Consider the following 13,226-nt stretch of genomic DNA (forward strand, 5'->3'; position numbering starts at 1 on the left):
CTGCCCCTGAGTACCGACACTGCCCCTGAGTACCGACACTGTACCAACACTGCCCCTGACTACCAACACTGCCCCTGAGTACCGACACTGTACCAACACTGCCCCTGAGTACCAACACTGTACCTACATTGCCCCTGAGTGAGTACCGACACTGTACCAACACTGCCCCTGAGTACCGACACTGTACCGACACTGCCCCTGAGTGAGTACCGACACTGTACCAACACTGCCCCTGACTACCAACACTGCCCCTGAGTACCAACACTGTACCAACACTGCCCCTGAGTACCGACACTGTACCGACACTGCCCCTGAGTGAGTACCGACACTGTACCGACACTGCCCCTGTACCGACACTGCCCCTGAGTGAGTACCGACACTGCCCCTGTACTGTAGTCTTCTACGGGGTATAATGTTAACAACTTGTACGTGCTCAAATGTAACAATGTCCTTTTCCCAAATCTTTAATTCCGCCCATTCTCGACCCCAAGATTTGGGGGTCGAGGGCAGCCTAGTGGTTAGAGCGTTGGACTAGTAACCGAAAGCGTGCAAGTTCAAATCCCCGAGCTGACAAGGTACAAATCTGTCGTTCTGCCCCTGAACAGGCAGTTAACCCACTGTTCCTAGGCCCTCATTGAAAATAAGAATTTGTTCTTAACTGACTTGCCTAGTTAAATAAAGGTGAAATAAACACCATGATAACATTGTTGATCCTGCCCTGTGTTTTGATTCCCTAGTTGATCCTGCCCTGTGTTTTGATTCCCTAGTTGATTCTGCCCTGTGTTTTGATTCCCTAGTTGATTCTGCCCTGTGTTTTGATTCCCTAGTTGATTCTGCCCTGTGTTTTGATTCCCTATTTGATCCTGCCCTGTGTTTTGATTCCCTAGTTGATCCTGCCCTGAGTTTTGATTCCCTAGTTGATTCTGCCCTGCGTTTCTCGATTGTCCTACGGAAAAGATGCAGTTGTGCAAACAGTGAGCTGTTTTATAAGTTAGTACATGATCATGGGCAAAAATATTAGACTCAGAATATGGATTTATATTCTATGAACACTTTAAACGCCCAAGGTCAATGTCAGCACCCTCTTGGAAATCGAATTATTGTAATACAGTCCCCATAAATATCTGCCTGTTTAAGCCAGAGGTATCTGTTATTTTTGCATTGGATGCGTCTCAATATGCCACATCCGCCGATGTCGACTTCTGCATCTGGTGAAAGGTGTCCGGGCTAGAGCAGGGTTTGTCAGATTATCCCAAATTTGGTCTTCTCACGTCTCTGGAGTCCGAGTGGTTTGGGTGACTCTCAGGAACAGGATGGTGTTCTCCGTTTTGTTCTACAACCCCACCACAAGCGTCTTGGGTCTCGTCTGAAGTCGGTACAGCTGATCTGCCAACTTCTGTCTGAACAGTTTGGGCTACACTGACGTGGTTTTGATATAGGATGCCCACAGGCCTCACATGACTCATCTGAAGGACCCCAGGTACCAGGTGAACATTTCTATGGAAGTCCACCACATGACCAATAGTATGTGGACACCTGCTCGTCCAACATCTCATTCCAAAATCATGGGCATTAATATGGAGTTGGTCCCCCCTTTGCTGCTGTAACAGCCTCCACTCTTCTGGGAAGACTTTTTACTAGATGTTGGAACATTGATGCAGAGACGCTTCCATTCAGCCACGAGACCATTAGTGAGGTCGGGGCTGATTAGGCCTGGCTCGCATTCGGCGTTCCAATTCATCCCAAAGGTGTTCATTGTGGTTGAGGTCAGGGTTCTGTGCAGCCAAGTCAAGTTCTTCCACAACAATCTAGACAAACTATTTCTGTATGGACCTCTGTGCACGGTGGCATTGTCATGCTGAAACAGGAAAAGGCCCCCAACTGTTGCCGCAAAGTTGGAAGCACAATTGTCTAGAATGTTATTGTATGCTGTTGTGTTAAGATGTTCCTTCACTGGGACTAAGGGGCCTAGTCCCATCCATTAAAAACATCCCCAGACCATTATTTCTCCTCCACCAAACTTTACAGTTGGCACGATGCTTTGCGGCAGGTAGCGTTCTTCTGGCATCTGCCAAACCAAGATTTGTCCGTCAGAATGCCAGATGGTGAAGCGTGATTCTTCACTCCAGAGTTTAATGGCGGCGAGCTTCACACACCGCCATTTTATCCATGACAGTTTGAATGCACAGAGACACCGTGACAAGATCCTTAGGCCCATTGTCGTATGACATCTCCTTCGTGTTGAGTTGATCAGGCTGTGGATTGTGGCCTGTGGAATGTTGTCCCATTCCTCTTCAATGGCTGTGTGTTGTTGGATATTGCCGGGAACTGGAACGTACTCAAGGACAGTTTTATCTTCCAGGAATTGTGTACAGATCTTTGCTACATGGGGCCGCCTCAGGATCTCGTCTGTTCAAAGTTGATATCAGCAAACCGCTCGCCCACACTACGCCAGACATGTGGTCTGCCATCTGCCCGGTACAGTCGGTTAGGAAGTCGGTCACGACGCCGAACTGCAGTCGGGTCAAGATCCTGGTGAGGACGACGAGCACGCAGATGAGCTTAACTGACACTGTTTCTGACAGTTTGTGCAAATCCACAGTTTAGGGAGCAGAGTGAACAGTCTATGGGTTAGGTGGCTGGAGTCTTTATATTATAATAGTGTTAGCTACCTGGTGAGACTAATGGCTCGTCTTGTTATTCTCCTGATGTTCTAGCTTGGTAATGTCTTTATATTATATTAGTGTTATCTACCTGGTGAGACTAATGGCTCGTCTTGTTTATCTCCTGATGTTCTGCTCTGTTCTAGCTATAGTCAAACGTTGTAATGATAGCTTGGTAATGTCTTTATCCACCTCCAGGTGTATGTCTTTCTCCCTCTTTACTCAGCATTATGCTTTCTTCTTTTCTACAATATTAACATGTCTGTCTCTCTCTCTCCTCAGTATTATAAATGCGGGGTGGAATTTGCTGCGGTGACTCTGGGTACTCTGGGAGCATATACAGCCTTCACCATTGCTGTCACACAGTGGAGGTAATGTCCACTAGGTTGTTGTTGTTGACAGATGGCCTTCACCGTAGCTACCTGTTGGTGTTCATTGTACTAGGTAAATGCAGTGCCTTCAGAAAGTATTCAGACACATTGACTTTTTCCACATTTTGATATGTTGCAGCCTTATTCCAAATTAGATGAGGATTTCAAGACTGTTGGAAAAGCCTTCCAGGTGAAGCTGGTTAAGAGAATGCCAAGAGTGTGCAAAGCTGTCATCAAGGCAAAGGGTGGCTACTTTGAAAAATCTGAAATTATATTTTCATTTGTTTAACAACTTTTTTGGTTACTACATGATTCCATATGTGTTGTTTCCTAGTTTTGATGTCTTCACTATTATTCTACAATATAGAAAATAGAAAAAAAAGGAAAAACCCTTGAATCAGTAGGTGTGTCCAGACTGTTGACTGGTACTGTAAATGTAATATTTCAGTTTTTTAATTTTTTTAATTTTTACATTTGCAAAACATTCTAAACCAGTTTTTTGCTTTGGCATCATGGGGTGTGGTGTCATGGGGTGTGGTGTTATGGGGCATTCAACATTGATGAGGAAAAAAGGCTGTAACTAAATGGAAAAGGGGTCTGAATACTTAGCGAATGCTCTGAATGTGGTTGGCCTAGCTATAGCTAGCAGTTTAGAAAAGCTGAAGCTACCTTTTCCTGTGAATTCTTCCCAGCTGTGTAACCCTTGTCGTCCATCTTGTTCTCTAGGACTCGCTTCAGGATAGAGATGAACAAGGCAGACAACGAGGCAGGAAACGCTGCTATTGACTCTTTACTCAACTATGAGACTGTTAAGGTGAGACCGTTTCTCTCTCTGCTCTCTCCTTCTCCACCTTTCTTCTCCGCCTTAATCGTCTGCTGCTCAGTGACATGGATAGATATTCATGTTACTTGGAGGAATTAATACATCCCCATACCCCCCCCCACCCCGCCCAGACATCCGCAATACCCCCGCTGCCCGTACATCCACAATAACACCCCCCTACCCGGACAGCCACAATAACACCTCCCCCTCCTGCCCGGATATCCGCAATACCCCCCCCCCTGCCCGTACATCCGCAATACCCCCTCCTGCCCGGACATCCGCAATAACACCCCCACCCGGACAGCCACAATAACACCCGCCCCCTCCTGCCCGGATATCCGCAATACCCCCTCCTGCCCGGACATCCACAATAACACCCCCTCCTGCCCGGACATCCGCAATAACACCTCCTGCCCGGACATCCGCAATAACACCTCCTGCCCGGACATCCGTTTAATAACCCCCCCTCCAGCACATGTACAGGTGTTATCACAGTGTTTAATAGTCACAACTAATGGTGTCCTAGTGGGCAGGCAGTCGGCACCTAATGGTGACCTGGTGGGCAGGCAGTCGGCACCTAATGGTGTCCTGGAGGGAGTACAGAAGGGGACTGAGGACGCACCCTGGTGGGGCCCCTGTGTTGAGAATCGGTGTCGAGGAGGTAATGTTGCCTACCTTCACCACCTGGAGGCGGCCCGTCAGGAAGTCCAGGACCCAGTTTCATAGGGAGGAGTTCAGACCCAGGGCTGTGAGCTTTGTAATTAACTTAAAGGACATTATGGTGTTGAAGGCCGAGCTGTAGTCGATGAACATCATTCTCACACATGCATTTATTTAGTCCAGGTGGGTAAGGGTAGTGTGCAGTGAAAAGACTCTGGGGATGAGCATGTACCCATTGTTCCTCTTTAGTGCATTTTAAAGGTCGCAAATAAAAGCCTTGAGTGGCGAGTTGATGCAATTCCAAGTCAGGAAGATTAAACTCTCAGACTCAGGAAGACATCAAACTCAGACGAAAAAGAGAGGTTTTAAAATCAAATCAAATCAAATCAAATCAAATTTTATTTGTCACATACACATGGTTAGCAGATGTTAATGCGAGTGTAGCGAAATGCTTGTGCTTCTAGTTCCGACAATGCAGTAATAACGAACAAGTAATCTAACTAACAATTCCAAAAAAACTACTGTCTTATACACAGTGTAAGGGGATAAAGGAATATGTACATAAGGATATATGAATGAGTGATGGTACAGAGCAGCATAGGCAAGATACAGTAGATGATATCGAGTACAGTATATACATATGAGATGAGTATGTAAACCAAGTGGCATAGTTAAAGTGGCTAGTGATACATGTGTTACATAAGGATGCAGTCGATGATATAGAGTACAGTATCTACGTATGCATATGAGATGAATAATGTAGGGTAAGTAACATTATATAAGGTAGCATTGTTTAAAGTGGCTAGTGATATATTTACATCATTTCCCATCAATTCCCATTATTAAAGTGGCTGGAGTAGAGTCAGTGTCATTGACAGTGTGTTGGCAGTAGCCACACAATGTTAGTGGTGGCTGTTTAACAGTCTGATGGCCTTGAGATAGAAGCTGTTTTTCAGTCTCTCGGTCCCAGCTTTGATGCACCTGTACTGACCTCGCCTTCTGGATGACAGCGGGGTGAACAGGCAGTGGCTCGGGTGGTTGATGTCCTTGATGATCTTTATGGCCTTCCTGTAGCATCGGGTGGTGTAGGTGTCCTGGAGGGCAGGTAGTTTGCCCCCGGTGATGCGTTGTGCAGACCTCACTACCCTCTGGAGAGCCTTACGGTTGAGGGCGGTGCAGTTGCCATACCAGGCGGTGATACAGCCCGCCAGGATGCTCTCGATTGTGCATCTGTAGAAGTTTGTGAGTGCTTTTGGTGACAAGCCGAATTTCTTCAGCCTCCTGAGGTTGAAGAGGCGCTGCTGCGCCTTCCTCACGATGCTGTCTGTGTGAGTGGACCAATTCAGTTTGTCTGTGATGTGTATGCCGAGGAACTTAAAACTTGCTACCCTCTCCACTACTGTTCCATCGATGTGGATGGGGGTGTTCCCTCTGCTGTTTCCTGAAGTCCACAATCATCTCCTTAGTTTTGTTGACGTTGAGTGTGAGGTTATTTTCCTGACACCACACTCCGAGGGCCCTCACCTCCTCCCTGTAGGCCGTCTCGTCGTTGTTGGTAATCAAGCCTACCACTGTTGTGTCGTCCGCAAACTTGATGATTGAGTTGGAGGCGTGCATGGCCACGCAGTCGTGGGTGAACAGGGAGTACAGGAGGGGGCTCAGAACGCACCCTTGTGGGGCCCCAGTGTTGAGGATCAGCGGGGAGGAGATGTTGTTGCCTACCCTCACCACCTGGGGCGGCCCGTCAGGAAGTCCAGTACCCAGTTGCACAGGGCGGGGTCGAGACCCAGGGTCTCGAGCTTGATGACGAGCTTGGAGGGTACTATGGTGTTGAATGCCGAGCTGTAGTCGATGAACAGCATTCTCACATAGGTATTCCTCTTGTCCAGATGGGTTAGGGCAGTGTGCAGTGTGGTTGAGATTGCATCGTCTGTGGACCTATTTGGGCGGTAAGCAAATTGGAGTGGGTCAAGGGTGTCAGGTAGGGTGGAGGTGATATGGTCCTTGACTAGTCTCTCAAAGCACTTCATGATGACGGATGTGAGTGCTACGGGGCGGTAGTCGTTTAGCTCAGTTACCTTAGCTTTCTTGGGAACAGGAACAATGGTGGCCCTCTTGAAGCATGTGGGAACAGCAGACTGGTATAGGGATTGGTTGAATATGTCCGTAAACACACCGGCCAGCTGGTCTGCGCATGCTCTGAGGGCGCGGCTGGGGATGCCGTCTGGGCCTGCAGCCTTGCGAGGGTTAACACGTTTAAATGTCTTGCTCACTTCGGCTGCAGTGAAGGAGAGACCGCATGATTCCGTTGCAGGCCGTGTCAGTGGCACTGTATTGTCCTCAAAGCGGGCAAAAAAGTTATTTAGTCTGCCTGGGAGCAAGACATCCTGGTCCGTGACTGGGCTGGGTTTCTTCCTGTAGTCCGTGATTGATTGTAGACCTTGCCACATACCTCTTGTGTCTGAGCCGTTGAATTGAGATTCTACTTTGTCTCTGTACTGGCGCTTAGCTTGTTTGATAGCCTTGCGGAGGAATAGCTGCACTGTTTGTATTCAGTCATGTTACCAGACACCTTGCCCTGATTAAAAGCAGTGGTTCGTGCCTTCAGTTTCACACGAATGCTGCCATCAATCCACGGTTTCTGGTTAGGGAATGTTTTAATCGTTGCTATGGGAACGACATCTTCAACGCACGTTCTAATGAACTCGCACACCGTATCAGCGTATTCGTCAATGTTGTTGTCTGACGCAATACGAAACATCTCCCAGTCCACGTGATGGAAGCAGTCTTGGAGTGTGGAGTCAGCTTGGTCGGACCAGCGTTGGACAGACCTCAGCGTGGGAGCTTCTTGTTTTAGTTTCTGTCTGTAGGCAGGGATCAACAAAATGGAGTCGTGGTCAGCTTTTCCGAAAGGGGGCGGGGCAGGGCCTTATATGCGTCGCGGAAGTTAGAGTAACAATGATCCAGGGTCTTTCCACCCCTGGTTGCGCAATCAATATGCTGATAAAATTTAGGGAGTCTTGTTTTCAGATTAGCCTTGTTAAAATCCCCAGCTACAATGAATGCAGCCTCCCGGATAAATCGTTTCCAGTTTGCAGAGAGTTAAATAAAGTTGTTCAGAGCCATCGATGTGTCTGCTTGGGGGGGATATATACGGCTGTGATTATAATCGAAGAGAATTCTCTTGGTAGATAATGCGGTCTACATTTGATTGTGAGGAATTCTAAATCAGGTGAACAGAAGGATTTTGCCCATATAAAGTCTGTTATTAGCACGTCTATTCGAAACGTATTGGTTTGTTATTTATTTGTCCCGATTGATTCAACTTATAGGTCTATAATCGGCCGGGGACTCTCCAGATCTTCCTGGTTTTAATAGAAGTGAAATAACTGTTTGATACATGGATCTAGGAAGCTCTGAATTGCATGTGTTGTCATTTGTGTAAATAGGGGCGGGGGGGCTAATTTGTCCTTAATAAAAAAAATATATATATCTATTCAATGGGAAAGCCGTCCAATCCTGGTGTTTAATGTTTTATTATTTTTTAAGATAAACTCCACAATTTCGTCGTATCCAATTGGAAGTTACAACTGTGTCTTGTCGCTGCAACTCCCGTACAGACTCGGGAGAGGCGAAGGTCGAGAGCCGTGCGTCCTGAAGTTGTTGGCCCTCTTCAAAAGGAAAAGATCGTATTCCTGCTTCGGTTCAGAAATATTATATTCTTTCTTGTAAATATGTTTTATGGGCTTTTTCTAAAATGGTGTTTTTTTTTTCTCTTTTTTTCCCCTTGTTTAAAATTTCAAACTCAGATTGAACCTTTGCGGAGTATGAGATGTGCCCCATTAAGTCATCCCAGATTATATTGGGGGTCGGCTTTTCTATGTCCTCTGTCTACATTTGTAATATTAAACGTAAAATAATAATAATTCATTCATTAATGTATTTAACACATTTTGGGTCTTGAAGCTCTGCTCATTTCCCATATTCTGTCATGTGTATTTTCTGTTACATAATCTGATCAGATTTGCCCCTGATGGGATATACAATGAAATCGTTATGTATTTTTCACCAGGTGTAATTCAACAGTAGAAAACGTCCTCCTTCGTCCATTTGCTAGGATATAAGGGACAATTGTGTATTCTTATTTATCAGGATGCCTATCACTTCTGCTATTACTACAGTTGTGAAGAGGGCACAACAACACCTTTTCTCCCTCAGGAGACTAGCATGGATCCCCAGATCCTCTTTTTTTCTACAGCTGCACCCTCGAGAGCATCCTTACCGGTTGCATCACCGCCTGGTATGGCAACTGCTCGACATCTGACCGTAATGCGCTACAGAGGGTAGTGCGTATGGCCCAGTACATCACTGGGGCCAAGCTTCCTGCCATCCAGGACCTAATATAATAGGTGTGTTAGAGGAAAGCCTGAAAAATTAATCAAATAGACCCCCCTTTTGCTTTTACACTGCTGTGATTTGATGTTTATTTATGCGTAGTCCCTTTACAAGTTACATTGACTCAGTACCGGTACCCCCTGTATAAATCCTTTTTACCACAAGGTGACTGGGAATATGGTCGAATACAAACAGTGTAATTATTCCCTCCGTAAGGCAATCATACAGGCAAAACGTCAGTACAGAGACATAGTGGAGTCGCAATTCAACGGCTCAGACACGAGACGTATGTGGCAGAGTCTACAGGAAATCACGGATTACAAAGGGAAAACCAGCCACGTCGCAGACCAGCTTTGAGGATAACACAGCGCCACCGGCCTGCTCCCGAGAACTGTGGGCTCTCCTCTGTGGCCGAAATGAGTAAGACATTTAAGAGTGTTTGCAAGGCTGACGGCCCAGACGGCATCGCTAACCGCGGATGCGCAGACCAGCTGGCTGGAGTGTTTACGGACATATTGAATCAATCCTTATCCCAGTCTGATGTCCCCACTTGCTTCAAGATGTCCACCATTGTTCCTGTTCCCAGAAAGCTAAGGTAACTGAACTAAATGACAACCTCCCCGTAGCGCTCACTTCTGTCATCATGAAGTGCTTTGAGAGGCTAGTTAAGGACCATATCACCTCCACCCTACCTGACATCCTAGACCCACTTCAGCTTGCATACCGCCCCAACAGGTCAACAGACAATGCAATCGCCACCCCACTGCCCAAACCCATCTGGACAAGAGGAATACCTATGTGAGAATGCTGTTTATTGACTACAGCTCAGCATTTAACACCATAGTACCCTCCAAGCTCATCATTAAGCTGGATACCCTGGGTCACAACCCCGCCCTGTGCAACTGGGTCCTTGACTTCCTGATGGGCCGCCTCCAGGTGGTGAAGGTAGGAAACAACACCTCCCACTTCGCTGATCCTGCGTGCTCAGCCACCTCCTGTACTCCCTGTTCACCCATGACTGCGTGGCCACTCACACCTCCAACTCAATCATCAAGTTTACAGACGACACGGCAGAAGTAGGACTGATTAGCAACAATGATGAGACAGCCTACAGGGAGGAGGTGAGGGCCCTGTTGGAGTGATGCCAGGAAAATAACATTCCCTCAACGTCAACAAAATGAAGGAGCTGATCGTGGACACCATCAAGAGCATCCTGTCTGGTTGCATCACTGCCTGGTTGCATCACTGCCTGGTTGCATCACTGCCTGGTTTGGCAACTGCTCGGCCTCCGACCCCAAGGCTCTACAGAGGGTAGTGAGTACGGCCCAGTACATCACTGGGGCCAAGCGTCCTGCCTTCCGGGACCTCTATACCAGGCGGTGTCAGAGGAAGGCCCTAACAATTGTCAGACTCCAGCCACCCTAGTCATAGTGTTCTCTCTGCTACGTCACGGAAAGCGGTACTGGAGTGCCAAGTCGAGGTCCAAGAGACTTCTAAACAGCTTCTACCCTCCAAGCCATAAGACTCCTGAACACCTAATCAAAGGGCTACCCAGACCCCTCTTTTACGCTGCTGCTACTCTGTTATTATCTATGCATAGTCACTTTAACTCTACCTACGTACATATTACCTCAATTACCTCGACTAACCGGTGCCCCCGCACATTGACTCTGTAACAGTACCCCTTTGTATATAGTCTCGCTATTGTTATTTTACTGCTGCTCTTTAATTACTTGTTACTTTTATTTTCATGTTTCTTTTTACTTAACACTTTATTTTTTCTTAACTTATTAAAGCTGTTCAGGGCTTGTAAGTAAGCATTTCACTGTAAGGTTGTATTTGGCACATGTAACAAATAAAATGTGATTTGTACTGTATTCTAGTCAAGTCCATCCTATTCAACAATTGGTGTGTGTGTGTATATATATATATATATATATATATATATATGAGTTAAATTCTTCAGTCAGTCATATCATTTAGTGTCATTACTTGAAGTCAAGAGCAGTTCAGAATCTCCAAATAAAAAATGGCATAAAAGGTTAAATAAACATAGAAGTATTAATCCATCTCAACTGTAATCAATGAGTAGGAAAAGTAGGCACTGAAACATAACATAATGTAGCCTTTCACAATTTTCAAAATTCTCAACTCTGAATTCTATTGTAAAATGCTCTTTATTTTGGTGTATTTTTCGAGTGAACTGACACTGTCAAGGACAGTACATACATATTTTGTCTGTCTCTGTTTTTTTTTTTACATCCAGATCCAGATTCGACTATGATGATATGTGTTCGTTGAGCAGTAAATATTTTTCAATATTTATTTTTCACCTGCGCAGACAGGAAGTGCTTGTGTAGCCATTTCAGAAACCGGCACAGCTCTTTGTTTACTGCCACCATTTTTAATCTCATCTACACCTCAAAAATATGAACAATTCTGCTGTGGTCAGAAACATTAAATAATGTCTTTAAAATAATCTTCTAATAATGAATGTTTTGTTGTTAGGCTGTTTTTCTGACTTCGAGCTTGGCTTAGTTGATGAAACCATTTATATTATGCTTGTGTTTAAAAGGATAGTTCACCCAACAACTTTTATCATCATTCTTTTATCATATATATATATGTGTGTGTGTGTGTCCATGTATTATACAGATATACTACATATTACAATACATACTCAGACACTGCTCGTCCTAATATGCATTTCTTAATTCCATTCTTTACTTTTAGATGTGTGAGAATTGTTAGATATTGCTGCACTGTTGGAGCTAGGAACACCAGCATTACACTGTTGGAGCTAGGAACACCAGCATTACACTGTTGGAGCTAGGAACACCAGCATTACACTGTTGGAGCTAGGAACACCAGCATTTTGCTACACCCGCAATCTCAAGCTAAACTTGTACGCGACCAATAAACTGATTTTCTTCTTCCTGTCCTGTTGTTTCCCTGCATTGTTTTATTTCCTGTTTCTCTGTAATATTTCCTGTAGACCTGTTTCACTATTTTGAGATGTTTTTAGTGTTGGTCTGTGTGGTCTGTTTGAGGGCTGCATTCCCATGGGGCCTTGCAGGACGAGTGGGGTAACATCTCACAGCAAGAACTGGCAAATCTGGTGCAGTCCATGAGGAGGAGATGCATTGCAGTACTTAATGCAGCTGGTGGCCACACCAGATACTGACTGTTAATTTTGATTTTGACCGACCCTTTGTTCAGGGACAAATTATTCAATTTCTGTCAGTCACAAATACCTGTGGAACATGTTCAGTTTATGTCTCAGTTGTTGGATCTTGTTATGTTCATACAAATATTTACACATGTTAAGTTTGCTGAAAATAAACGCAGTTGACAGTGAAAGGATGTTTCATTGTTGTTGCTGAGTTTGTCTAGAGTGAATATGTAATTAGATATATGTCTCGTCCAGGGTTTCCGTTAGGCGTTAATAGCCGGCTTTTGGACAAACATTTTTTTTGGGGGGGGAAAGGCGATAAAATTATTTATCTTGGAGAAGAAAGAAAAAAATCCCCTCATTGTAATGGGTACATTAGGTGTGTGTGTATATATATATATATATGGGTATATTAGATATGGGTATATTAGGTGTATATATATGGGTATATTAGGTGTATGTGTGTATGTGTATATATATATATGGGTATATTAGGTGTGTGTATATATATGGGTATATTAGATATGGGTATATTAGGTGTGTGTATATATATGGGTATATTAGATATGGGTATATTAGGTGTGTGTATATATATGGGTATATTAGATATGGGTATATTAGGTGTATATATATGGGTATATTAGATATGGGTATATTAGATATGGGTATATTAGGTGTATATATATGGGTATATTAGATATGGGTATATTAGGTGTATATATATGGGTATATTAGGTATGGGTATATTAGGTGTATATATATGGGTATATTAGGTGTATATATATGGGTATATTAGATATGGGTATATTAGGTGTGTATATATATATATGGGTATATTAGGTGTGTGTATATATATATATATATATGGGTATATTAGGTGTGTATATATATGGGTATATTAGGTGTATATATGGATATATTAGGTGTATATATATATATGGGTATATTAGGTGTGTGTGTATGTATATATATATATATATATGGGTATATTAGGTGTATATATGGGTATATTAGGTGTGTGTGTGTATATATATATATATAGGTATGGGTATATTAGGTGTGTATATATATATATATATATATATATATGGGTATATTAGGTGTGTATATATATGGGTATATTAGGTGTGTATATATATGGG

The 13,226-nt window shown here is 44.2% G+C and overlaps 1 protein-coding gene across 1 annotated transcript in view; it reads left to right on the forward strand.

Moving 5' to 3' along the window:
* Positions 1-13,226, forward strand: part of LOC112256991 (iron-sulfur clusters transporter ABCB7, mitochondrial-like) — a 63,076-nt gene that overhangs the window by 25,823 nt on the left and 24,027 nt on the right. The window contains exons 7-8 of the mRNA XM_042326176.1: positions 2,946-3,034; positions 3,761-3,848. Of these exons, the coding sequence (XP_042182110.1) occupies positions 2,946-3,034; positions 3,761-3,848 (177 nt within the window). The remainder of the gene's footprint in view (positions 1-2,945; positions 3,035-3,760; positions 3,849-13,226) is intronic.

The sequence above is a fragment of the Oncorhynchus tshawytscha genome, linkage group LG08, assembly GCF_018296145.1.
Source record: "Oncorhynchus tshawytscha isolate Ot180627B linkage group LG08, Otsh_v2.0, whole genome shotgun sequence".
NCBI lineage: Eukaryota > Metazoa > Chordata > Actinopteri > Salmoniformes > Salmonidae > Oncorhynchus > Oncorhynchus tshawytscha.